This window comes from Suncus etruscus, chromosome 17 (assembly GCF_024139225.1).
Source record: "Suncus etruscus isolate mSunEtr1 chromosome 17, mSunEtr1.pri.cur, whole genome shotgun sequence".
NCBI classification, from domain to species: domain Eukaryota; kingdom Metazoa; phylum Chordata; class Mammalia; order Eulipotyphla; family Soricidae; genus Suncus; species Suncus etruscus.
Genome location: NC_064864.1, coordinates 23,121,335 through 23,147,598, shown reverse-complemented (window position 1 = coordinate 23,147,598; position 26,264 = coordinate 23,121,335). Strand labels below are relative to the sequence as shown.

General features: G+C 46.0%; 1 protein-coding gene and 1 non-coding gene across 2 annotated transcripts; both read right to left on the bottom strand.

Annotated features, from left to right (window-relative positions):
* Window positions 1-12,869: 12,869 nt before the first annotated feature.
* Window positions 12,870-16,045, bottom strand: LOC126033773 (glutathione S-transferase theta-2B-like). The gene is made up of 5 exons (XM_049790776.1): window positions 15,909-16,045; window positions 14,967-15,054; window positions 13,676-13,826; window positions 13,421-13,594; window positions 12,870-13,144 (listed from the first exon to the last, which is right to left on the bottom strand). Exons 1-5 carry the CDS (start codon window positions 16,018-16,020, stop codon window positions 12,935-12,937), a joined length of 735 nt encoding a protein of 244 aa, XP_049646733.1. The 5' UTR covers window positions 16,021-16,045; the 3' UTR covers window positions 12,870-12,934.
* A 9,823-nt stretch (window positions 16,046-25,868) lies between these two features.
* LOC125995415 (U6 spliceosomal RNA) lies at window positions 25,869-25,975 on the bottom strand. The gene has a single exon (XR_007490949.1). It is a non-coding gene; the product is annotated as a U6 spliceosomal RNA (small nuclear RNA).
* Between the last annotated feature and the right edge of the window lie 289 nt (window positions 25,976-26,264).

Genomic DNA, 26,264 nt, shown 5'->3' with positions numbered 1-26,264 from the left:
AGGATGCTCACAGCCTCATAGAATGAGAGCCCTGACTGTCCTCCATATATAATATTTATTGCTTAGAACAAGTGATCATCAGAACATTCTTTGATCAGAAACCTATTTTAATCTATATAGACTAGACTTTTTAACATCCAATGGCCTTTTATACATCAGATCAAACATCTTTGTTTATGGGCTTTTTGTTTGTTTGCTTGCTTGCTTTTGGGGGGCCATACCCAGTGACGCCCAGGGGTTACTCCTGGCTATGCACTCAGAAATTGCTCCTGGGTTGGGAGACTATTTGGGACACTGAGGGATCAAACTGCAGATCAAACTGTCTGTCCTGTGTTAGCGCTTGTAAGGCAAACACCCTAACTGCTTGTGCCACTGCTCCAGCCCTGTATTGGGCTTTTTAAAAGAGAAGATTCTTCCAGGAGAAAATAGAGAAAAAAGCAATTCTGTCCCTGCTGGGCAGCATCCCACCCAGCACCAGCACCAGCATTCTGAGTTGAAAGGTCCCCTAACCAGTCCTGAATATCTATCTTATGCCTTAGTTCCCAATGCACACCATGCTCTAGTACTCTACCGAGTTCAGAGTTGCAGGCTGACATCATGGTTGGGCGTGTGCTGAGGCTATGATTCAGAGACACCAACCAGCTCAGGAGGCCTCAACTCAGAACCCCCTTACTTAGACTGTCTGGTTAAAGCCACCAAGCTAGGGCAGGAAGCCATTGTCCCTCCTTTCAGGGGCAGACACAAGTATTGCTATGGGTACAGGTGCACCTCCTAACGCCAAGGACAGCAGAGTATGTAAGATGACACCCAGCTATTAACCCAAAACAAAGGTGTTCTCCATCTTTCCTCTTTCCTTTAAACCACTCCCTTTGATATGTAAAAGCCCACCTGGATAGGTGAATTGGGACTTGTTTGAATGAAAGGAGCAGTTTTGGTTTGACACAAGGTGAAAAGCAGACTGATTCCATGACTCTCATGACTGGAGAGAGGAGAGGAGAGAAGAGAGGAGAGGAGAGAGGAGAGGAGAGGAGAGAGGAGAGGAGAGGAGAGGAGAGAGGAGAGGAGAGGAGAGAGGAGAGGAGAGAGGAGAAGAGGAGAGGAGAGGAGAGGAGAGGAGAGGAGAGGAGGGGAGGGAAGGGGAGGGGAGGGAGAGGGAGGGGAGGGGAGAGGGGAGGAAGGGAGGGAGGGGAGGGGAGGAGAGGAGAGAGGAGAAGAGAGGAGAGGAGGGAGGGAGGGGAGGGGAGGAGAGAGAGAGGAGGGGAGGGGAGGGGAGGAGGAGAGGGGAGGGGAGAGGGGAGGAGAGAGGGGAGGGGAGGGAGAGGGGAGGGGAGAGGGGAGGGGAGGAGGGAGAGGGGAGGGGAGAGGGAGGGGAGAGGGGAGGAGAGGGGAGGAAGGGAGGGAGGAGGGAGGAGAGGAGAGGGGGAGGGGAGGGGAGGGGAGGAGAGGGGAGGGGGGAGGGGAGGAGAGGGGAGGGAGAGGGGAGGGGAGGGGAGAGGGGAAGGGAGAGGGGAGGGGAGGAGAGGGGAGGGGAGAGGGGAGGGGAAAGGAGGAGAGGGGAGGGGAGGAGAGGAGAGGGGAGGGGAGGGAGGAGAGGGGAGGGAGGGGAGGGAGAGAGGGGAGGGGAGGGGAGGGAGGAGAGGGGAGGGGAGGGGAGGGGAGGAGAGGGGAGGGGGAGGGGGAGGGGAAGGGAGGGAGGGGAGGGGAGGAGAGGAGAGGGAGGGGAGGGGAGGGGAGAGGGGAGGAGAGGAGAGAGGAGAGGAGAGGAGAGAGAGAGGAGAGAGGAGAGGAGAGGAGAGGAGAGGAGAGGAGAGAGGAGAGACGAGAGAGGAGAGGAGAGAGGAGAAGAGAGAGAGAGGAGGGAGAGGAGGGAAGAGGGGAGGGGAGGGGAAGGGGAGGGAGGGGAGAGGGGAGGGGGGAGGAGAGAGAGAGAAGAGAGGGAGAGAGGGAGGGGAGGGGAGGGAGGGGAGAGAGAGGAGGGGAGGGGAGAGGGAGAGGGGAGGGGAGAGGGGGAGGGGGAGGGGAGGGGAGGGGAGAGGGGAGGGGGAGAGGGGAGGGGAGAGGGGAGGGGAGGGGAGAGGGGAGGAGGAGGGGAGGGGAGGAGAGGGGAGGGGAGAGGGGAGGGAAGGGAGGAGAGGGGAGGGGAGGGGGGGGGAAGGGAGGAGAGGGGAGGGGAGGAGGAGAGGGAGGGGAGGGGAGGGGAGAGAGGGGAGGGGAGGGGAGGGAGGGAGGGGAGGGAGGAGAGAGGGGAAGGGAGAGGGGAGGGGAGGAGAGGGGAGGGGAGAGGGGAGGGGAAAGGAGGAGAGGGGAGGGAGGAGAGGAGAGGGGAGGGGAGGGGGAGAGGGGAGGGGAGGGGAGGGGAGGGAGGGAGGGAGGGGAGGGGAAGGGAGGAGAGGGGAGGGGAGGGAGGAGAGGGGAGGGGAAAGGGGAGGGGAGGGGAGGGGAGAGGGAGGAGAGGGGAGGGGAGGGGAGAGGGGGGGGGAGAGGAGAGGGGAGGAGAGGAGAGGGAGGGGGGAGGGAGGGGAGAGGGGAGGAGGGGAGGGGAGAGGAGAGGAGGGAGGGGAGGAGAGAGGAGAGGAGAGGAGAGAAGAGAGGAGAGAGGAGAGGAGAGGAGGGGAGAGGAGAGGGGAGAGGAGAGAGGGGAGGGGGGGAGGGGAGAGGGGAGAGGAGAGGAGAGGGGAGGAGAGGGGAGAGGAGAGGAGAGAGGGGAGGGGGAGAGGAGAGGGGAGGGGGAGAGAGGAGAGAGGAGAGGAGAGGGTAGGAGGGAGAGGAGAGAGGAGAGGGGAGGGGAGGAGAGGGGAGGGCAGGGGAGGGGAGGAGAGGGGAGAGGAGAGGAGAGAAAGAAAGAGATTAAGAGAGAGAGAGAGAGAGAGAGAGAGAGAGAGAGAGAGAGAGAGAGAGAGTGTGAGTGAGTGTGTAGGGGTGTGGGTTTATTTTACACCTGTTCTATCAGAGGTGAAGCCTTGATAACCACATCAGTGCCAGCAGAGGGCACTGCCACACTCACACCCCTGTCAGCACCCTAAGCTAAACCCTAACCTTACCCCTAATAATAACCTTAATCCTAACCTAGGGCCAACCCTAGCCATCACTCTAATTTAACAAGCACCCTAACCACTTGCACTCTCACCCCATACCATGAACTAATCCTAACTTAATTATTAAATCCTAATTAAACATAATTATTAAATCCTGACCATAATCATAACTGTTGGTGGAATTTGAACTCCTTATTGATCGTTTCTGAGTCCACAAATAGCTCCCAGAAAGATAAATTAAATCCCATTCTTCCGTCCCCCCTTTTGGGGGAGACCTTGGTAATAATATCCGGAGTAAATAATCAACACAGACAAAAGATTAGGGGACCAAAGGCTCAGCAAAGAGAGTCTTTTGTCAGTCTGTAGCCAGCTCCAAAAAGCAAACCGAAACAGCCGTCAGCTCTGGCAAAAAAGCCCCGTAGGCCTCCCCAACAAGCTATTTTATTCTTTCCTTAATCGCCCTCACCTGGAAGATCCAGGTGGGACGACAGGCAAAAAAATATTACAAAAAATACACAACAATAACAGTAACCCTTAACTGCATCTGATAAATACCTGACCCTACTAATTACCCTAATGCTCATCCTCATCCTCTGTCTCATTTTCACTCCCTCATCCAGCCAAAACATAACCAAACTGTGACCTTCAACCTAATACTAACATTAACCCTAAACCTAATACTGTTATCAACCCTAATCGCAGGGCCTCTTTGATTGATTTTTAGGAATATACTAGGAGTTAAATTTCAAAAGCTCTAGATTGTTAACATCCAAAGATATTTTAGTAACGCCTTAAAATGTGTTTGGAAGGATGTGACACAGCAGTACAAGCTTGTGTTGTGTCAAGGTCTATTCCTGACTCCTGCTTAGGTAGAGCTCAGGGATCATGTGTGCTATGGATGAAACAAGGGTCAGCCAAAGTGGCTGCAAGGCAAGTGCCTTACATACTGAACCAACAGTTTTGATCCCCACTACCCCACATTGTCCTCCAAGCACTGTCAGGAGTGTCACTGAGTGCAGAGCCAGAACTAAGCCCTGAGTACAGCCAGTGTTGCCCAAAAATAAACCCCTAAAAGTGTGTTCTAAAGGCTAGACCAATAGTACAATGAATAGGCTGCTTGCCTTGCATATGGCTGACCAACTTCAATCCCCAAAACCTTGTATGAGTCATGGAACACTGCAAGGAGTGATCCCTAAGTAAAGAACCAGGAATAAACCCTGAAAACTGCCAAGTGTGGAGCAAGAGCAAACATCAGACAAAAAATGATGTTATAAATGAATTACAGCTGGGTTGAATTGAAGCATATTTATTTCTTATTTAGATTTTATATCAATAAGTGGGCTGAATGTCCTTGCAAACTATTATAATGAGATAGAGCTAATTTTTATGAGGATCTGTACTCAACATGCAGCCTTGGAGAGACCTGCCTGTTGTGGGAAGACATGTCTGAAATTGATGATTTGTCTAATTCCTGCACCTAACTTGAGTCAAGAATTGTGCTTTGATGGGGCCAGAGCAGTGGCACTAGAGGTAAGGTGCCTCTCTTGCAAGCACTAGCCTAGGATGCACTGCAGTTTGATCCCCCAGTGTCCCATATGTCCCCAAGCCAGGAGTGATTTCTGAGCTCATAGTCAGGAGTAATCCCTGAGCGTCAATGGGCGTGCCCCCCCAAAAAACAAGAAAATAGTGCTTTGATAGTATATGACCCATTGTAATTTACCCATACAAATGATTAAATGGTGAATTCATATGTATTTCATAGAGCTTAGCATGAGGAATGATTGCACTAAAATATGCTGCAAAGAATTCGATGAACTATCCAGTTTATTATTCTGTTTTTATTATTATCTTATTATTATTTTATTCCGTTTTTATTATTTTATTTTATTATTTTATTTATTTTTATTATTATTTTATTATTCAGTTTTTATTCTTTAGTCTTAGTGTGCTCACTTCAGACAATATTTTAATATAGGCAGAATAATGAAATAAAAAAAATGCCCCAACAGGGCCCGAAGAGATGGCACAGCGGCGTTTGCCTTGTAAGCAGCCGATCCAGGACCAAAGGTGGTTGGTTCGAATCCCGGTGTCCCATGTGGTCCCCCGTGCCTGCCAGGAGCTAATTCTGAGCAGACAGCCAGGAGTAAGCCCTGAGCAATGCTGGGTGTGGCCCCCCCCAAAAAAGCCCCCACAAAACCCACAATTATGCATTGATTGCATCAATGAACACAAAGTTCTAGAACAGAAGAATCAGTAGTTAGCTTACCTCATTATCTCTGTATCTGAGTAATCTTGGTAAAATGGCAAATAAATTAAGTATTTTCAGTCTTGATTCACTTAAGAATATTTTAGAACCATAAAAAACATTTTTGGGTGAGAGAGATAGCATGGAGGCAAGGCGTTTGCCTTGCATGCAGAAGGATGGCAGTTCGAATCCCGGTATCCCATATGGTCCCCCGAGCCTGCCAGGAGCGATTTCTGAGCAAAGAGCCAGGAGGAACCCCTGAGCGCTGCCGGGTGTGACCCAAAAACCCAAAAAAAAAAAGAATTTTTTTTTAACTATAGAATCTTCATTGTTTTTAAAATCTCAATTATAATATGTGCAATTTCATACAAGAAATCAGATACCATCGCAGAAAAGGTGTATTTTTCAGCCAGGGGTTGTTGAGCAGCTTGTTGGATCTTACAGAGCCAGTCAAACTTCTTTTCTACTACTTTCCCTGCCACTTTTGTTTTGTTTTGTTTTTGTTTTTTAGTTTTTGGGTCACACCCGGCAGTGCTCAGGGGTTACTCCTGGCTGTCTGCTCAGAAATAGCTCCTGGCAGGCACGGGGGACCATATGGGACACCGGGATTCGAACCAACCACCTTTGGTCCTGGATCGGCTGCTTGCAAGGCAAACACCGCTGTGCTATCTCTCCGGCCCATCCCTGCCACTTTTTATTAGCCGGACTTTAACATAAATCGCCTGAGGGTCAGGATTGTGTAAATAAGCATACTTATGTTAATTAACTCAGAAAAGGTGAAAGGAAAAGGGATTTTTTTTCATGATTTTTACATGCATATAACAACAGTCAATGATGAAAGGTGAGGGTTAGAGAGATCATAAAAGTGGGCAGGGAACTTGTCTTGAAAGTGGTCCACTACTGTGAAATATTAGGCTGAATATTCCGCAACGCCCAGTGAGGGAGTGAGATTCCCATGTCCCCAGTCCAGGTAGGACAAGAGACACTAGTCCAGTAGTAAATTCGACTCGGGAAATAATCCACACACATGAGTGAGGAAAAACAAGAGCCAGGCACGCACATTGCAAGCTGAACCCCACCAGCTAGTAGCTAGCTCCACCACACAGAAAGGATAGCCAAGAAGTCTGCTTCCCCTCTGGGGTTCCCAGGGAGCCTTAATTGGGAAAACAAAGTCCACTCCAAGAGTAGGGCAAGGTAGAGTGAAAACCAGCTAACCCCAACATCTCCCTCTTCTTACTTGAGTATAAGCTCGAGTATAAGCCGAGTTTTTTCAAAATCCCCGAACTTGGCTTATACCCGGGTCATACAGGTTATTTGATTCGGTGCATGTAGTCTCCAGTCGTCTTCTGCCGTCTGCTGGAGGGGGGTATCCACAAGTCTCTGCTGGGCTGAAGAGGTAGGCGGCTGAACTGAACTGGATGGCACTGAACTATTTAACCCTCAATATTCTGCGTTTTGTATGAGACCGACAACAGTGATGATATCTGCGAACTCAGTGATGATGGCAATGTCTATGCTGATACCCTCACATCAGATACAGCTGAACTCTGTTTAGACATACAGATGAGGAGGAGGAGGAGGAGGAGGAGGAGGAGGAGGAGGAGGAATTCAGTTTGGAAGGATTTTAACCTTTGTGATTTAGCTTGATTACCATTAAGCTATGATTTTCTGCACTTTATTTAAAGTTTTAAAGTTATTGTTGCTAGTTTACAGTTTTTCTTTAGCAATAAATATTGAGAAACATTTAACCTACCGTTTCTCCATTATTGTAATTGCTTTGGGTATATATATATATTTTTTTTTTACACCCCCCCCTTGGGTATACATTTTTAGTTTTGAAATTTACCAGGGGCTGCTGCATTTTCCACCTTGGCTTATACTTGAGTCACTAAGTTTTCCCAGGTTTTTTGTTTGTTTGTTTGTTTGTTTTTGTCACACTTAGCAGCACTCAGGGGTTACTCCTGGCTCTACACTCAGAAATCACTCCTGGCAGGCTCGGAGGACCATATGGGATGCCAGGATTCGAACCACCATCCTCCTGCATGTAAGGCAAATGCCCTACCTCCATGCTATCTCTCCAGCCCCGTTTTCCCAGTTTTTAGGGTAAAAGTAGGGGGGGGGTCAGCATATACTTGGGTTGGCTTTTACTTAAGTATTTTTTCTTTTTTTTTTTTGTTTTTTTTTTTTTTTGTTTTTGTTTTTTTGTTTTTGTTTTTTTGGGCCACACCCGGCAGTGCTCAGGGGTGACTCCTGGCTGTCTGCTCAGAAATAGCTCCTGGCAGGCACGGGGGACCATATGGGACACCGGGATTCGAACCAACCACCTTAGGTCCTGGATCGGCTGCTTGCAAGGCAAACACCGCTGTGCTATCTCTCCAGGCCCAAGTATTTTTTCTAAATAATAAAAATTAAATGGAAAAAATTAAATGGGAGAATAAGTAATAGCACAAAATAAAATAAATCCTAAAAGACTCTAAAAAAAGGCAAGGGAAAAAAACTAAAACTAAATAAATAGCAGTAATTTGCATAGACACAGCAAAAGAAAAAAAAAAAACCTTTGGCCTAAAAGCAGGGTGTCCTTACCCAAAACATGAGTCAAGGAACCAACTACAGGCTCTATACAGATAAATTTACAACCCCCATCGATTTTTATTCAAAGTTCCCAAAAAGTTTTCCTATGAAGTATAGATGCCAAAGTGGGATTTAGAGATCAAGGATCTGGTAGATTATGCAGATCTTATGAAGCAGAGTGTCACAAAGTAAATTCTGGATAGAGATCCTTTTTAGGAGACAATGTAAGAAAGTCCGCCTTGTGGGCAAGATAAAGCTGATTTACAAGTCTTAACCAGACAGCAAGAAAGCCCACTTGAGGGGAAGAATATTTCAAAGTTCTGAGCCCATTAATGGAATATGGTTGCTTCCTGGAGAAAGTATAGAAAACCATGTCAAATTACCAGATCCAAAAATGAGGTGAAAGATTCAGGGGTTTTTGGCTGATGTCTGAGTGAAAGGAGTTTAAGTCAAGTCACCAAGACAAGATGTTTCAGGTAGAAATATTTTTTTTTTGGATTTTGGGTCACACCCGGCAGTGCTCAGGGGTTACTCCTGGCTGTCTGCTCAGAAATAGCTCCTGGCAGGCACAGGAGACCATATGGGACACCGGGATTTGAACCAACCACCTTTGGTCGTGGATCGGCTGCTTGCAAGGCAAACGCCGCTATGCTATCTCTCCGGGCCCAGGTAGAAACATTTGAGGTCTCATTCCTAGTGGGTAGAAACTCCTTTTTGTACCTACAAGTTTTTTCATTTTAATGTGCCCATGCAACTATCCTGCTAAAAATGTAATCTAAAGTAAATTCCTATAAGAGAATTTAAAATGAGGGGAACTACAAATACATAAAAAATAGAAAGTAAAGGCATATACAAATGAAAGAAATACACCTATCAGAAATATACACAAGAGATGTGTATCTTCTCTGAGTCTTTTTTAAAAAATTAGAGAAAAGAAATTTCTGGGAAACCTATTTTAGCCATCAGTGGAGTCTTGAGGAGTCTGAACAAACAGCTCATAACAGTCAGAGGTAAGAAACACTCATAGAGGGGCCGGAGAGATAGCACGGAGGTAAGGTGTTTGCCTTTCATGCAGGAGGTCATCGGTTCGAATCCCGGCGTTCCATATGGTCCCCTGTGCCTGCCAGGAGCAATTTCTGAGCATGGAGCCAGGAGTAACCCCTGAGCACTGCCAGGTGTGACCCAAAAACCACACACACAAAAAAAGAAACACTCATAGAGCTGAGGGTCTCTTCAAAAGCCAAAATCAGAAGGAGGCATCAGTTCATAAAGGAGATGATTGGAGAAGAGGCAAGAGTTCCTGAATCTAATAGTCAAAGGCTGAGAGTAGAGAGAACTAATTTTGGGTTAAAGAACAAATCAAGGGAGCAATGCAAAATGATAAGAGGGGAAAGTGAGGAAGGAAGGGATTATATACAATATAGACAGACAAAATACAATACAGACAAGCATTGAACAGACAGAGGTGGCCACCACACATGTACACACATACACACATACTTTAACAATAATTCAATTAAAATGGACCCAAAAGTAACCATTGAAAAACTAACTCAGGTGAAATGGCTTAAGCATTTCAAAATACAAATGCCGGTGATTCAGGTGGAAAATTGTTTCAAAGTCATAAAAATCATCTGGGAATCACGAAGAGCATATCTGGAAGAGAACTTTATTAAGAAAATGAGCATGGAGTGCACGCATAACAATAGTGATAAATAAATCTATAATACTGTGAAAAATGACAAAGAGCACTGAAGAAGGAATTCATAACAAGAAGTGTAGAATCGTCAGAATTATGCATCCAAAGTCAATCCTGAAATCCAGCTGAGGGTAAAGGAATAAGATATATTAGAAGACTACCATAAATTAAAACTGAAAAGCAAAAACACACTCATAGACTGAACACTGGAACAATAGTCTTTAAAATGCAGAAGGCTTTTTCCAGAAATCTCTGTGGAGGAAAAAACAGTATCATGAAAGTAGACATAATTCAATTCCAAATGAATAACATAAAATACTTGTTAGGAAAACACCCCAAGGGGCACCATAGTGGGAGTTCAGAGTTTCCAAACTCGTCCTACAGCTGTTTCTGTGAGAAAAAAATTTGAACATTAATATAAACTGAAAAAGAAAGGGAGTAGTTAGCTGGGAACCTGAAAAAACTAAGTTGTTAAATCTCATGCTGTAGGTCTCTTTGAAATATAAAAAAGAATATAAGCTGCTGAAGATTTCACTGATGCTCTGGAGATTTCTTTTTTTTTTTTTTTTTTTTTGCTTTTTTTTTGTTTTGTTTTGTTTTTGGGCCACACCCGGCGTTGCTCAGGGGTTTACTCCTGGCTGTCTGCTCAGAAATAGCTCCTGGCAGGCACGGGGGACCATATGGGACACCGGGATTGGAACCAACCACCTTTGGTCCTGGATCAGCTGCTTGCAAGGCAAACGCCACTGTGCTATCTCTCCGGGCCCGCTCTGGAGATTTCTGCAACTTCATGGTTATCAAGTTTAAGCCAATGTTGTTTTGCAGTATTTTTACAATAAGCTGTGCAGTGTCCTCTATCCACTTCATCATAATGGTTTGAAACTGATGATAAATTGGACTTTTCATATTTGTTTTTTAAATCAGTAGTGAACCGTAACAAATTGAGGTCTTCTAGAGGAAAGTTCACACCTGTCTGTAGTTTTTTCATTTGCTTGCCATCATAGAAAAAGCATTTCGAATGTATTAAAAGCACAGGTAATAATTTCCAAATTTCTGTTCTTTTCAAAAATTCCGTTGTGTATTGCAATGATTGCAATGAACCTTATTATCATCTCAGCTCTTCTTTGAAAAATAATTTAAGGCAATCTTGTAATGTACATTTATCTGTAGATGTCACAGGTAAGAATAAATGAATAAATATCTCAAATACCCAAGATTCTTGGTGGCAGGTGAAGCATTGAAGTATGGGTTTGAACTGGCCTTGGAAAAGTACATACATGGACTCATAAAACTGTGTTTCTGCCAGGTTTGTTTTGCATTTTTACTGTCCATAAGGTGATCAGCACTTCCCTCTGGAGCTCTTTTCTGCCAAGCAGCTTTGTTCAATATTAGTAGGATAAGGATCTTGTTGATTGTATCCAGCAAATTGATAATTTAGCTTAACAATAGTCATCTTAAAGTCTTTAGGATTGATATACCCATGATGTCCATTCCACAATGTTTTGATAATTTTGCTAAGTTCTACTGCTATTTTGCCTTTATGTCCAAAAGGATTTAATCTGTTAATGTCCTTCTTATAATAAGTCCTGATAAAAAATAATCTGTCGGGCCCGGAGAGATAGCACAACGGCGTTTGCCTTGCAAGCGGCCGATCCAGGACCAAAGGTGGTTGGTTCGAATCCCGGTGTCCCATATGGTCCCCCGTGCCTGCCAGGAGCTATTTCTGAGCAGACAGCCAGGAGTAACCCCTGAGCACTGACGGGTGTGACCCAGAAACCAAAAAAAAAAAAAAAATCTGTCAAACTTGGATATTATGTAGGCATTGTAGTATTAGAGATAGGTGTCGAATTGCCCATTTCTAGCCCTTTGGCTAGAGTCAGATTTTCTGGCATAGCATTAGAAATAATTGGTAAATTGCCAGTTTCTTTTTTTTTTTTCTTTTTTTTTTTTTGGTTTTTGGGTTACACCCGGAGCACTCAGGGGTTACCCCTGGCTCTACGCTCAGAAATCACCCCTGGCAGGCATGGGAGACCATATGGGGTGCCAGGATTTGAACCACTGTCCTTCTGCTTGGAAGGCAGACTCCTTACCTCCAGGCTATCTCTCCGGCCCAAATTGCCAGTTTCTAAGCCTTTTGCTTGGGCCCGAGTTCAAACAGGAAAAACATATTTGTCTTCCAAAATGAGAAGTGCTTCAGATCTCTTATCCTTTTTATCCTTTAATGCCAAACTTATCCACATGCCTATCAGGACAATGTTTACAGAAATGGGAACTCTAGTAATGTTTATAGTTATATCCGGGAATGAAAAGGCAATAATATAATTGAATAATTTCCCTGGCACTTTGGACCACAACCAATTTATAGCCAAAGCTCTAAACTACACAGAACCAGTATTTCTACAAAAGGGAGGAATTATCCACTTAATCACCAACATCATCCATCCAAAAAGCATTGAGGGAATTCTCGAAAGAAACATCTCACCTCTAGACAGAGATCCTTGTTTAGGCACCAGCTGTGAAATATTAGGCTGAGTAGTCCACAACCCCCAGTGAGGGAGAAAGATTTTTGTGCCCCAGTCCAGAAAATCCAAATCCAGTAGAAAATCCGATGCAGAAAATAATCCACACAGACAATCAGAAAAAAACAACAAACCACACCGCAAGTTTAATCCCACCAAATAGCAGCTTCACACGCAGAACAGCTAGTCAAGATGGTGGCTTCCCATCCCAGGGAGCCTTTATTGGGAAAACAAAGACTACTATCAAGTGCAGGCAAGGTAGAATGGAAATCAGCTAACCTTACAGTACACCTAGGTTCAATTCTCAGCACAACATATGGTACACAAGTCTCGCAAAAAATATTCCTCATGGGGCCAGAGAGATAGCATTGAGATATGGTGTTTGCCTTGTATGCAGAAGGTCTTTAAATGGACAGTAGGGGCCAAGGTGGGGGTGGACTACAGGCTGTGTAACAGATCAGTAAGGACACCTCTACTTTTTCACACTCCAGAGGTAGGCCAGTCCTTGTTTCTGAATCTTCCATCTTGCAAGAGAAGCACATTTGCATAAAAATTAGATTTAAATACTGGTATTCATCATTTCTCAACTGGTGTGTTTTCATGGTATTAAACTTTACAGCTCTTTAGGTATGTGAATTTGAGTCCCCAAAGGGTTACCTGTATTCCTGAGGCCCAGCACCACCCAGACACACTGCAGCATGCCTGCAGAGTGCTCCTGGAGCCAGGTACAAGGAATAGCAGCGAGATAAAAAAAAATAATTAATTAATTAATTAATTAAAAAGGACATGGGACACAAAGGAAATGGTATGCATCTTTATTGCTAATTTCCTGGTACCCCCCACCATCAGCCCCCATCCTTGACCATCAGGGAATACTAGCAATACGAAGCTTCACCCTTGAGCAGAATTCTGGGGGAGGTGGTGGGATAGTTTTATTGGTCACTTGTTGGAATATCTTCAAGATGGGGCCATGGGCTTCCTGACACAGCTCAGCACCCAGGAAAGTCTCCACTCGATTACGCCAGGCTGCCAGTTTCTTATGTCCAGCAAGCAGGTCATAGCCAAGAGCCAAGGGCTACAGAAACAAGAATTAAAAAAATCAAAAAAAGTTCTCAACACACAATTCCAAGAGCCCTGACAGTGCCAGGCCTTTTCCCCAAGCCCTTGGAAGTCTGGGTCACCAGCTCCATGGCAGGCCCAGAGCACCAGCTCAGGAGAGAAGCATGAAGTCAACACTTCAGCACCAATTCAGCCAGAAACTTGCTCTCATCTGGACAAAGTGCTGCTTTCTCAGGATTTCTAACAGAGGGTGGCAATAGGAGGGGCTGGGCTGCTTAGGGCCACTTTATACCTGCATCAGTTCCTCTAGTGCCATTAGATCAGCAATGGTCATCTCCTGGCCAGCAAGGAAAGGCTTGTTGCCCAGGAAGTATTCCTCCATCTTATGCAGTGTCTTGTCCATGAGCTCTTTGTTGCGTTCCACTTTCTCCTCTGGTACTTGGTGCCCACTGATAGGACCAATCACCTGAAGGAACACCAGTGGGGCTCTGGCCATGGCCTCTACATCCACCCATGACCCAGGACACAATCTAACAGTGCTTCTCACCTTTACCCACAGGGGCACACCAAAAGTGCCTCGAACAAGGTCTCCATGCCAGCCCAGGTACTGATGGATGCGGGCTCGGATGTGAAGCTCAGGTGGGTACCAGTGATCCTCCGTTTTGTATTTAGAGCTCAGGTAGATCAGGATAGCCACACTGGGGAGCACATCAGCATCAGGAAGGAGCTCACACCTCCAGGTGCTCCTAGCCTCAAAGGAGCTCTAGAGTTTCCCTACATTTGAGGTCTTTCCTCCTTCCTCACCTCTATCCCAAGCTCCCTGGTCACCACCTCCTCCCTCTCCCAACTGTGCCTCCCTGAATCACCATGTTCCTCTGTCCCCACAGGCACTAGGTAGAGCTTCTGTTTGGCACTTAAGAACCTCAGGCAGGGATGTGGTTCATTGGTAGACTGATTGTCTGGCTTGTGTGAGAAACTGGCAGATCCCTGGTGCCACACAAAACTACTACCACCGAAGCACCTGGTCTCTGAATATGGCACCAATACTCTTGGAAGAGACTCCTGTGCCCTTGGTGAAGGCAGAAATTAAGGTACAAACTGGCGCTATGACTTGGCTCATGCAGCTCAGACTGACTCCCTGCTTCTTGGAACTCTGCATGTTGTTCAGTCACCTTCATGTTATGCTGCATGGATTGAGGCTCCATCAAGAGTAACCTACCGGGCCCGGAGAGATAGCACAGTGGTGTTTGCCTTGCAAGCAGCCGATCCAGGACCAAAGGTGGTTGGTTCGAATTCCGGTGTCCCATATGGTCCCCCGTGCCTGCCAGGAGCTATTTCTGAGCAGACAGCCAGGAGTAACCCCTGAGCAATGCCGGGTGTGGCCCAAAAACCAAAACCAAAAACAAACAAAAAGAGTGATCTACCAAGATCTATCAAAATCTATCAAATCTATCAAGAGTGACCAAGACAAGTCACCAAGCGCTGATTTTGTAACCATTTCTCTGATAGCTGGATTTGCCCTTAAGTACAGCAGACTCTGGTGATGAGGCTTAGGAGCCAGAGGAACTCCTTTCAGCATGTTCATCTTTGTGCCTGGCATGGTCATCATGTACAAGGTCATAGCCCCTATTAGCTTCTAATGCCCTTGAATGTGGGCATGAGAAAAGGACTGGGTTTCAGAAGAGAAAGCTGAAGACAGGTAATTGCTGAGACACTGTGTCAGTCCTGGTCACCCACCGGCTCTCTATTCTTCCGGCACTCCTCCTCTTTGGCCCTCACTGACTCACAAGGCCCACAAGGATGAGGGTGAGAAGTCAGTGAGCACAAAGTTTAGGTACCTTTCAGACAACACAAAGTCACCATCCTTGAGGGTGGGAAGCTTCTGCAGGCTGTTGATCTGGGTGAAGTCCTTGCTCAGGTGCTGCCCTACGGAGGAAGTCAGAGACCTACAGGGCAGAGCCACAACTCAAAGCTGGCTCAGGCCCAGTGGGCTGGAACTGTGTGTGCCCTTAGCTGGCTTCCTGCTCCCTCACCAGGAGAGCCTGGGTCAGGGTTGGTCTCTAGCTCTCCTGCAGAGGGACTAGAGTTACTTCGGAGCTACTACATGTGGATGAAGAGAAGTTATTTCTATTTAGCTGGAACCGGAGTGGTCAAGCAAAGGGGAAGGAAAGAGGGAGGTTCCATCATTCTTGGTTCAGTTTCCACAGCTGAGTCTAGACCCCAGGGTTTCTTTGGGCGAGCACCAGTAGTTTAGTTTCCTTTGGGGTCACACCCAATGATGATAAGGCTACTTAAACACAGCCAAAGCCCAGGAAGGCTGGAGGAATCCTTGGGGAAGGGAGGCTCACTCTTCTGAGGGTGTTGGATGGAGGAGGACCAAGGTATGAAAAACTGCCCATGCCCAAAATTCCCTACCAAGCATTGTTGTGGGAATGTTGCACTGGTGAAAGGGGTTGTGGTGTTCTTTTAGTAACTGAAACCCAACTACAAACATGTTGGTCATCATGGCGCTTAAATAACTATATTATTAAAAATAAATACAATAAACCCCCAACATTTATGGGGGGGAAAAAGAGTCCCCACCAAACCTCCACTCCCCACACATACACTCAATGGATTTGATTCCTTTTCAGAGAAAAAGCCAAGTTCTAAGAAAACCTTTGGCTAGTTCAAGGCCACACAGCGGGAGTTTTGTGGGGCCAGTTGCAGAGGCACAGGCTTTTGCTGCTGGGGGGAGGGTAGGAAAGGGGATGCAGCAGGACACGAAGTCCCGGTCCCACCTTTGAGCAGGTCCACGGGGCGTAGCTCGAAGGGGATGCCGTTCTTCTTGGCGAAGATGTAGACGGCGCGGCTGGGCTGGGACAGCAGGTCCAGGTAGAGCTCCAGACCCATGGCGGGGAGCGGTGAGGTCTCTGGAAAAGAAAGAGGTATTTGAACGCTCGGATCCCGCCCCGCTGGAACCGGAGCCTGGGACGGGCGCCGCCCAGCGCGGCCGCCACCCAATAGATCAGAACCCGGTCCAGCCTGGTTTGTGTGCCAGCACCCTCTAGGTTCCTGTAGACCCTCCCCTGCCTCCTGCCCCAGCGACCATTGACCTTTAGCTAGGCCTACAGAGGGGCCCCCTCGCCCCTGTGCTGCAGACCAGTTTCCACCCAGCTCTAGAGTTACAGGCTTTGCAGGCTGCGTCCATGCAGCGGAATGGGTACTGGGCCAGCAGCCCAGAATTGCAGGGAGACTTGGCCAAGACACAGAGGGGCCCCGAGGGGAGTGAAGAAGAACTCTAGGCAGTTTATGCACCGTCCTACTTTTTCAGTGCACACTGCCTGAGGATCCCCCTCTCCCTGCCCAGGCATGACCAGCCCCACAGCCTGGAAAAGCCTATCTGGGATGTTCTTTCAGTTTTGTTTTGTTGGGGTCCTGAGGAAGGGCGCTCCCCAGTGGTGTCAGTGGTCTCAGAGGGTTCCTAATGAAGTGACACATTTGCAGATATGACTCGGCTGGGGCAACTGGAAAACTCCGTGGGGCAGGTTCGCAATGGGATCTGATCGCCAAAACAGTTATTGCAGGAGGCTAGAGACCCTGGAAACCCTCTGAGCTGTGGGCAAAGGCTGCTAGCTGCTAAAATCTAGGGTCCAAGAAGGTACCCCTTCCATCTCCTTCTCTTTTCTTATCTCTCCTCCCCTCATTCTTCAGTTCCAACTGTTGAACTTGCTGGAGCTTCATGCCAATGGACCAGAATGCTTCCCTGGAATTTGTGAAATTGGAATTCCTAGAAAGAGGAGGGGGGCCTGCTCCAGAAGTGATCGTGAGCATCATTTCTGGGGGCCACCAGTGGTCACAAGGCCAGAATCCACACATTGTGTAAGATTCCAGATACAAGGACGAGACCACACAACTGGAATAAAGTTTAACACTTTAATTCTCCTGCCAACAAGATTCCCCAGCCTGGCCAGCCAGGGCCATCCCCGGAAGGAGATGAGCCCCGCCCAAAGTCATGATAAAGATTATATAGGGAAGGGATATAGGGAGATGTCAGCTCCCTATAAAAATCCTAAAAAATGGCACTTGTCCTACTGCTCCCTTGTCCTTCCCTGATAGGCTACCTGGTATGGCCAAGTAGACTGAGGCAGAGTCTATGGAAATAGGCTTGTGAAGCCCCAGCATGTGACTCATACCATGTGGTCCTTACAAAATGGTGTTTCTCCCTGCTCAGAACCTAAGAAGAAGCCTGCCACGTGGCTTTTACAAAATGGCGCCCCTCCTTGTTCAGAATTCAGGTTCCAAGATTCCCTCTTCTTATGGACCTGAGTCAAATCTTTGACTCTCCTTGAGGTTCCTTATCCTTGTCTCTACTTGTAGGCACAGACTGGGACCTTAACACAAGCATCTTAATCAAGGAGGTTTTCCAGGGTGATATTCAACCACTTGTTTATATCAGAATCTTTCCACTGCCTTCTTCACTCCTGCAAACTAGCCTTCACCTGCTACAGTGTCTCATGGCTGAATCTTCTGACTTGTTAGCACAGATATATTATTCCCTCTGAGCCTAGGTCTAGTCCCCACATGCTCTGGAAAGCAATTTCAGCTAACTTCCTGCTCAGCATCCACTTGGATGGGAGAGTTTATTTTGTTCTCACCTACCCTCTTCTGCCAGTTATAAAACCTGGGATGGGAAAATTAGTGATGATGTAAAAATAATCTGGGTGTGCAAAAACAGTGGCAGACATACAGGGGGTCAGTTCCTTGATACACACAAAGCCATGGCCCAATTACTTTTTTTCTTGGTTTTTGGGCCACACCCGGCGGTGCTCAGGGGTTACTCCTGGCTGTCTGCTCAGAAATAGCTCCTGGCAGGCACGGGGGACCATATGGGACACCGGAATTCAAACCAACCACCTTTGGTCCTGGATCAGCTGCTTGCAAGGCAAATGCCGATGTGCTGTGCTATCTCTCTGGGCCCGGCCCAATTAGTCTTGATGGGGATTATTTCCCCATGCAACTATTTTGGCCTCTGCAGTCTCATGGCAATAGTTTAGGTAAGGGGAGGGGGTGGTAAGAGGCACATGCCCAAACCTTGTATTCCCTACAGAGTGGTCCTCCCCTCAGTCCAGGAGCAGCCAGTCTGTTGTCTGGACCACTGCCCTCTTTATTATTATCCTGAGTGTCTCTTCTCCTCTAATTATTGGGTCAAGAAGAGGTATAGGGTTATGGGGCATACACTGGTGCCGTAAGACAGTTAAGCTGATGACTCCCTCTTTATTTGCCTTAACTAATGCTCCCCACTAGAGTTAATCTGGGTACATTCTCTTAAAGACCCTATTGATATTTGGGATAAACAGCTCAGGTTGACAGCACTCCCAAAACTCTGCCTGAGACCTCTAGCCTTAGCCTAAGGGTCCAGCTCCCTCTGTGCTGCCAGATGGCTACTCTGACACATGCTTATATCCAGCAGAGAAATCCCTTTCCCCAGAACCCGATCCCATGGGTTGGTTGGTATCCACTTTTCTTCTCTTTTTTTTCCCGGGCCACACCCATTTGATGCTCAGGGGTTACTCCTGGCTAAGCGCTCAGAAATTGCCCCTGGCTTGGGGGAGACCATATGGAATGCCAGGGGATCGAACCGCGGTCTCGATCTTTCCTTGGCTAGCGCTTGCAAGGCCGACACCTTACCTCTAGCGCCACCTCTCCGGCCCCAGTATCCACTTTTCTTAACACTTACAATTTAGTAGGAGCAGATTTTGAGGAGCATACACAGAAACCCCAAACAAATCACACCAAGTCAAAGTTTAGGGGAGGAATCACCATGGTGACAGTCTGGCCCACAATCCCCACCCATCCACAATCTGGGTAAAAGAGTGTCATTCTTGCTAGTCGCTGTGCAGTCAGTCATTATGGTCACTGCTGCAGGAACACCAGGACTGTCTGCCTTCTGTTCTGGTCCAGTGAGCTGAGTCAGCTGGATCTTCAGGGTTTCCTTCTTATTCAGGCTGTGATTTCACCACGAAGAAAAGGAGGTTCCTACTTCTTCTTTAATCCTGCAACTTAAAAGGTTGTTGGGGTGGAGAGAACAACATAGAGCCTTAAAATCCAGTTGCTTTTCCAGCACTGGGTCAGACAGAGATGAAGAAATCTCATACCTAGTAATAATTTTCTTACTCTTAACATTACCAAGGGAAGCCATAATTTTTATGGCTTTTTTTTCCCTTATACCATTCATCCTTGTTAAATGTCAGTGTCCGTTTATTCTTGCTACCTGCTCCAAACTCTGGAATAGATAGGCATAGTGTAATTTCCAATTGTCAACTTGGCTCATTGAACTCCTGTGGCCTTTCTTTTCCCTTATTTCCCTGGAAGCTTTTCCTGATGACCATTCTGCTCCATATTTTCCCTAGAGATTTCACCACTTTAGAAGTCATTAAAGGGAGTGTGGTCGAAGATTCATTTTTTTCTGTAACTACTTCAGGCTGGCAAAGGACTGTAGTCTCCATTTCTAATAGGATGAGTTCTCATATTACCCTAAATGAGTTAACTGGTTCATTTCTGCAGTCTCAACACCTGAAAAGAATCAGAGCAATTAGACAGAGAAATATTACTTAACCCAATCAGGCCCTGGAGCAGTAAATAATACAGCTGTCCCTTTTATCTGCATGATAATACAAGGTTAAACAACAAAAATTAAAGCATCATAGCATTATCAATAAATTCAGCTCTGAGTTACTTCAGCCAGACTAATGCTTGCATTTACAGTTTATGATCTGGTCTAGTACAACTAGTAAGAACATTTCCACATAGGTTACTCCAAAGTAGTGGGTTTTAAATTAGGCCCACTAGAATGCATTTAATTTAATCAGCTACAAAAATAGTTTTTCTCTCCATCCTCACCTTGTACCTTGCCAGATATTTGAATAACTTTTGGCTAATTCCTTTGCAAAAACACAGCAATGCTGGAGGAATCACACACCCCATTCTTTTTTTTTTTTTTTTTTTTTTTTTGGTTTTTGGGCCACACCTGTTGATGCTCAGGGGTTACTCCTGGCTATGCACTCAGAAGTCGCTCCTGGCTTGGGGGATCATATGGGACGCGGGGGGATCGAACCTCGGTTCGTCCTAGGCTAGCTCAGGCAAGGCAGGCACCTTACCTCTAGCGCCACTGCCCGGCCCCGCGGAGTTTCAATTACCTTGTTCCTGTCCTCTCTCAAATTGAGGTTGAAAGCCTCTAGAAGGACTCACCCATTTTCAGCTTATTTGATTTTTTACACCATTCTATTCCTTTTCTTTCCTTCAAACAAAATCACATAACTCAAACTATCTAGCTCTGCCTCTCAAACAGAGGGGGAAACAAGGGAGGAGGGTACCAGGACCAAACAGATATATGACCACTAGTAGTAAGCTAGACACAAAAGGGACCACTTACTCTAGCAGCCCGGGGGAGGGGGCGTGATGGTGGGGGATATGGGTTGCAGGAAGGGAATGGGGGTGGTGGGAGGACAAATTTGGTGATGGGAATTCTCCTGATTCAATGTTAATATGTACCTAAAATACTACTGTGAAAGATATGTAAGCCAAGATGGTCAAAATAAAAATTAAAAAAAAAAGGGCTCTGGGGCCTCCTCACTAATTTTAATATTTCCTGTCTGCATGGGGATCACTCCTCATGTAGAAAGGAAAGCCACCTGCTTGTATTTTTTTATTTTTTATTTTTTTGGTTTTTGGGCCACAACTGGCGGTGCTCAGGGGTTACTCCTGGCTGTCTGCTCAGAAATAGCTCCTGGCAGACATGGGGTACTATATGAGACACCGGGATTCGAACCAACCACCTTTGGTCCTGGATCAGCTGCTTGCAAGGCAAATGCCGCTGGGCTATCTCTTTGGGCCCACCTGTTTGTATTTTATGTAAAGCAACATGATGCCATGATACATAAACGGTACTAAAAGGTGCTAGGAGAGAGAAAAAGCAAATGTTACTTAAATTTGCACAGAAAATCCTAAAGTCATTTGATTATTGTCTAGGGCCTTTTCACAATAAGACTTCTCATATTTTTAGTTCTTTAAATCATGACCATATTCACAAAGCTCCTTGTGATATACTTATTAGTATCCTTGGCAGCAAATAATGAAAAATTGTAAACAGTGTTTTAATCATGCTTGATTCTACATACAGAAAGCAGAAGTTTAGTCTCCTGACCTCGGTTTACAGGCAGAAGACATCAGCAATCCACATTCCACAAATTAATTTTGAATACCAGGAAGAAACCCCACTATTTTGGCAGACTTCAGACTTTAAAGAATTTGTAATCAACAATCAACCATTTTTCAAAAAATTTTAAACAGGACCTTAATGATTTTTCTTAAATTCTTAATTATTTACTTTAAAACCTTTATCTTTTTAGATGTTTATAAGATCTCAGTATTACCCCATTTTCACCCAATAGCATTCATTCTTTCCTAGTACACATTTCCAATCCCTTTTAAACGTTCTGCATTCAGCTACTTTCCTCTTTCCTTTCTCTTTTTTCCTTTTTTTTTTTTTTTCTTTTTTTCATCCTGGCAGTGCTCAGGAGTTACTCCTGGCTCTAGGCTCAGAAATCGCTCCTGGCAGGCTCAGGGACCATATGGGGTGCCAGGATTTGAACCACTGTCCTCTCTAGGGCAACTCTCTAATTAGAGGCTCCAGGACATCCAAAAAGCGCAACTGCCTGGCGCACTCGCTCTGCCTGCCTTTCAGTGCCTCAGCCCAGCACCAGCCCGGTTCTCCACACCAGGAGTGGGAAGCAAGGCAGCCTGTGGTGCTGCCGCTGACAAGGATTTCTATGGTACTTCTACATGCAAGGCAAACGCCCTACCTCCATGCTGTCTCTCTGTCCCCTCCTCTTTCCTTTCTAACCTCTTCTCCATTCACCCTCTGGGGGGCGGTGGTCCAGCCTCTCCTTAAGAAAAACCAGCTTCCAGGGGCCAGAGAGATAGCACAGCGGTGTTTGCCTTGCAAGCAGCTGATCCAGGACCTAAGGTGATTGGTTCGAATCCCGTCCCAAGTTAACAGCCTAGAACCCAGCACTAAGGCCCTAGGAGCAGAGCTTTAAATTTTATGCTGCCAATTTGGATCCACTTGGCTGAATATTCTTGCACCTAGAAGGACCAAATTTTTCTTATGGTACTTATTAAAGATCTGTAACCCAGTTCTGTTGATTCCTTTCCTTCAGATATTCACAACCTAGTACCACCAAGATTTTCACATTAAAGCTATCTTAAGACCAACATTAAGTTTGGTGAGATAAATTTGACATGGAATTGAGTTAAACAATATCATGCATTCACAAAATGAACAATATGTCTAAAAAGGCCAACCACAATAATTTGAAACATTTCCCACCCAATTGTTCATTCTAAGAAACCTTAAAGTTAGAGAAATTTTTTTTTTGTTTTTTGTTTTTTGGGCCACACCCGGAGATACTCAGGGGTTACTCCTGGCTGGCTGCTCAGAAATAGCTCCTGGCAGGTACGGGGGACCATATGGGACACCAGGATTCGAACCAACCACCTTTGGTCCTGGATCGGCTGCTTGCAAGGCAAACACCGCTGTGCTATCTCTCCGGGCCCTCTCCAGTAGAAATTTAAATGCACAACTTTTTTCCCCTGGACTCCCAGCCATTAACTAAACATAGACTTTCTCCCTTAGCTCTAGTCCCTCCTTTGATATGTAAAGGACCCACTGGAATCACTTTGCCTACACCTAACCCACCAGCCAGGTGAGTCTGGGATTACCGACAATAGCCCCTGCCTTGGGGACTGAGTGAATTCTCTTTTGATAAACTCCAGTCTCTCCAACCAAAAAAATGGCCAGGCACTTTTGTTCTTCTTTCCAGCCAAAAAGCGGCCCAGCCAATAGTGGCCTGGCACAAGCTTCTTACACAAGCACTTACCCTATAGCACCCACATCATGTCCTTAGGCCTGTAGCTTCAATAAGTGCAGAGAAGACCCCTGCAGCACTCAGATGGGAGAAGTTCAGGTCTCAGCTGAAAGGACCCAAGCCCAGATGAGAATTCAGGTTATTAGCATCTAGGTGACTAAGATCAAAGCTGGGAGCTCAGAATCCAAAGAAAACCCACAGCTTTTCATCAAGATGCCCACAATGAGGGACCTTAGTGTCCTAGGGGAACTCAGTGGCAAGTGAAATGCCCACCTTGCAGTTGGTATAGGAAGACTCCAAGCACCACCCCCAGCTTGGGTCCAGCACCCCCAACAAAGTGTGTGATCCACCATGTACCTTACTGTAGTTTAAATATAAAATTTTTAGAGTCCTAGTGTTGGGATGAGGCCTTTCTCTGCATACCACCTGTAGCCTGGTGGCAGCCTGGTCTGAAAGCTGCGGGATAACGATGGAGAGATTCACAAAGCAGTCAGTTGAAGTTTCAGGAGACAGCCAGTTTTATTACATATCCCTAACTTACCTTGTGCAGTTCTCCACATGACTTCTAAGTTAAGCAACCTCTTTCCTGCTGCCCTTCATGGTCCCTAGCTCCTTTTTCTGCCTTTCCTTCCCCTCAGGTAACTTTTTTTAAAATAATTTTTATTGTGACTGTAAATTACAAATCTTTCACAGTAATATTTGTGGTACATAGTGGCAATGAATCAGGGGTCAGGTCACTTTTATTCCAAACTTCAGACCCCTCCCAAGTGTGGTTGGATCTGACCATCCACAAGTGGAAGAAACAGGAAGTTGGGGGAGGGGATACCCACATTTTACCTATCATGCCAGCATTCTGGTCCACTGGCATAATTCACCAGAAAATTTCAACACCCAGGGCCTTGTCCTAGATCTGAAGGATGAAGGGGGAAGGGAGGACATGGGAGTAGGAGAAGAGCAGTGATCGAAGGGCAAGCCTCCCCAGAACCCTAGATCTTGGCAGGTACCTTCCCCACTGCACAGGCAATCTCTTGCCTCCGGTCTCTAGTCTCCTGCAGCAACTGTGTTGGGAGATCAGACCCAGGTTCAATTCCTGGCATCCCATATGGTCCCTGGAGCCTGAAAGGAGCAATTCTGAGCACAGAGCCATGTATGGGGGCCGAAAAAAAAAAAGATTCTGAAAATAATGCATAAGCCTTTGTGCTTTAGTCACCCATATTCCCTGCAGTTCAAGAGAGTTTCCTGATTTCCTCCCCAAGTCTAAGAAGAGGTGGGAATGGCGAAGATCATCATCTCATGTTAGTTAGTTTTGATATTAAAAAACTGATATGTCAAGGGTTAAAAGTTCTAAAATGGGGCCGGGAAGGTGGCGCTGGAGGTAAGGTGACTGCCTTGCAAGCGCTAGCGTAGGACCGACCGAACCGTGGTTCGATCCCCTGGTGTCCCATATGGTCCCCCCAAGCCAGGGGCGATTTCTAAGCACATAACCAGGAGTAACCCCTGAGCGTCAAATGGGTGTGGCCCAAAAAGCAAAAAAAAAAAAAAAAAAAAAGTTCTAAAGTTTTTATGAATAGAAATTAGTAATATAAGGAAAGCTAAATCTATATTTATGGTTAAAATATTTTGGCAGAAGAGTTCTCTCAAGAGAAAATTGGACTTCAATGAAGAGAACAAAGAGAATAAGCTAAAACTTTGTCACTCTTCTCTAAATTGTGTTTTCAAAAGTTGCTCTAATGGTACAAATTTAAATGGTATAAGACTATCTGAGCTGTGTATTGAGAATGCATGTGATTGAAAATTTGTTTCTCTAGGTTGGGGATATAAAGAACTGAATTTTAAACAAAGAATGAGAAAATGTAATATCTTCTGATAATGGAATAAAGTTAAAAGACTCAGTAAGTTGAGAAACTGTATTTCTTTGAAAAAAAAATTGCTAGTAAAAAAATAATCTAGAGGGCCCGGAGAGATAGCACAGCGGCGTTTGCCTTGCAAGCAGCCGATCCAGGACCAAAGGTGGTTGGTTCGAATTCTGGTGTCCCATATGGTCTCCTGTGCCTGCCAGGAGCTATTTCTGAGCAGACAGTCAGGAGTAACCCCTGAGCACCGCCGGGTGTGACCCAAAAACCAAAAAAAAAAAAAAAAATAGGGGCCGGAGAGTTAGCATGGAGGTAGGGCATTTGCCTTGCATGCACAGGACGGTGGTTCGAATCCCGGCATCCCATATGGTCCCCTGAGCTGCCAGGAGCGATTTCTGAGCATAAAAGCCAGGCATAACCTCTGAGCGCTGTCGGGTGTAACCCAAAAACAAAACAAACAAACAAACAAACAAAAAACAAAAATCTAAATTACATTGAATGATGGCTTTGAGAAAATAAAAGGGGGCATTCAGGACATTATCTGTGCAAGATTAACTCCATAGACACATATCAGCAAGTTCTTAATTTTCAACAAGTGTAACTAATTTGCAACCTTGGATTTTGTACTGTTGTGTTACTCTGTGTACTCTGATTAAAGATGTGGTATAATCATGTTGCATAATAACTTAGATGGAAGTTTTGTGAAAAGTAATAAGGTTGTAAGAATTGGACTTTTAGGGGCCTGAGAGATACTACAGCATGAGGTGTTTGCCTTGCACGCTGTAGACCTGGAGAGACCTGGATCGATTCCTGGCATCCCATATGGTCCCCTAGCCTGCCAGCAGCGATTTCTGAGTGCAGAGCCTGAGTGGCCCATGAACCCAGAATTTTGCTTAGGACACTATTAGCCAAAACAGGTTGTAAGAACAGGTTGTGCTGGATGACTTTCTCCTTATCTCATCCTGCACTCTTTTTTTTTTTTAATATGAAATGCTTCACGAATTTGCGTGTCATCCTTGCACAGGAGCCATGTTAGTCTTTTCTGTATTGTTCCAATTTTAGTATATGTGCTGCCAAAGCGAGCACAAATTTATTTTTATTTATTTATTTATTTATTTATTTATTTATTTATTTTGTTCATTCTGCACTCTTTTTTGGGGGGGGCCACACCCGGTGACACTCAGGGGTTACTCCTGGCTATGCGCTCAGAAGTCACTCCTGGCTTGGGGACCATATGGGACGCCGGGGGATCGAACCGTGGTCTGTCCTAGGCTAGCGCAGGTAAGGCAGGCACCTTACCTCTAGCGCCACTGCCCGGCCCCTCATCCTGCACTCCTAACAGCAGGGACACAAATCTCTAAACAGAGACTTTCTT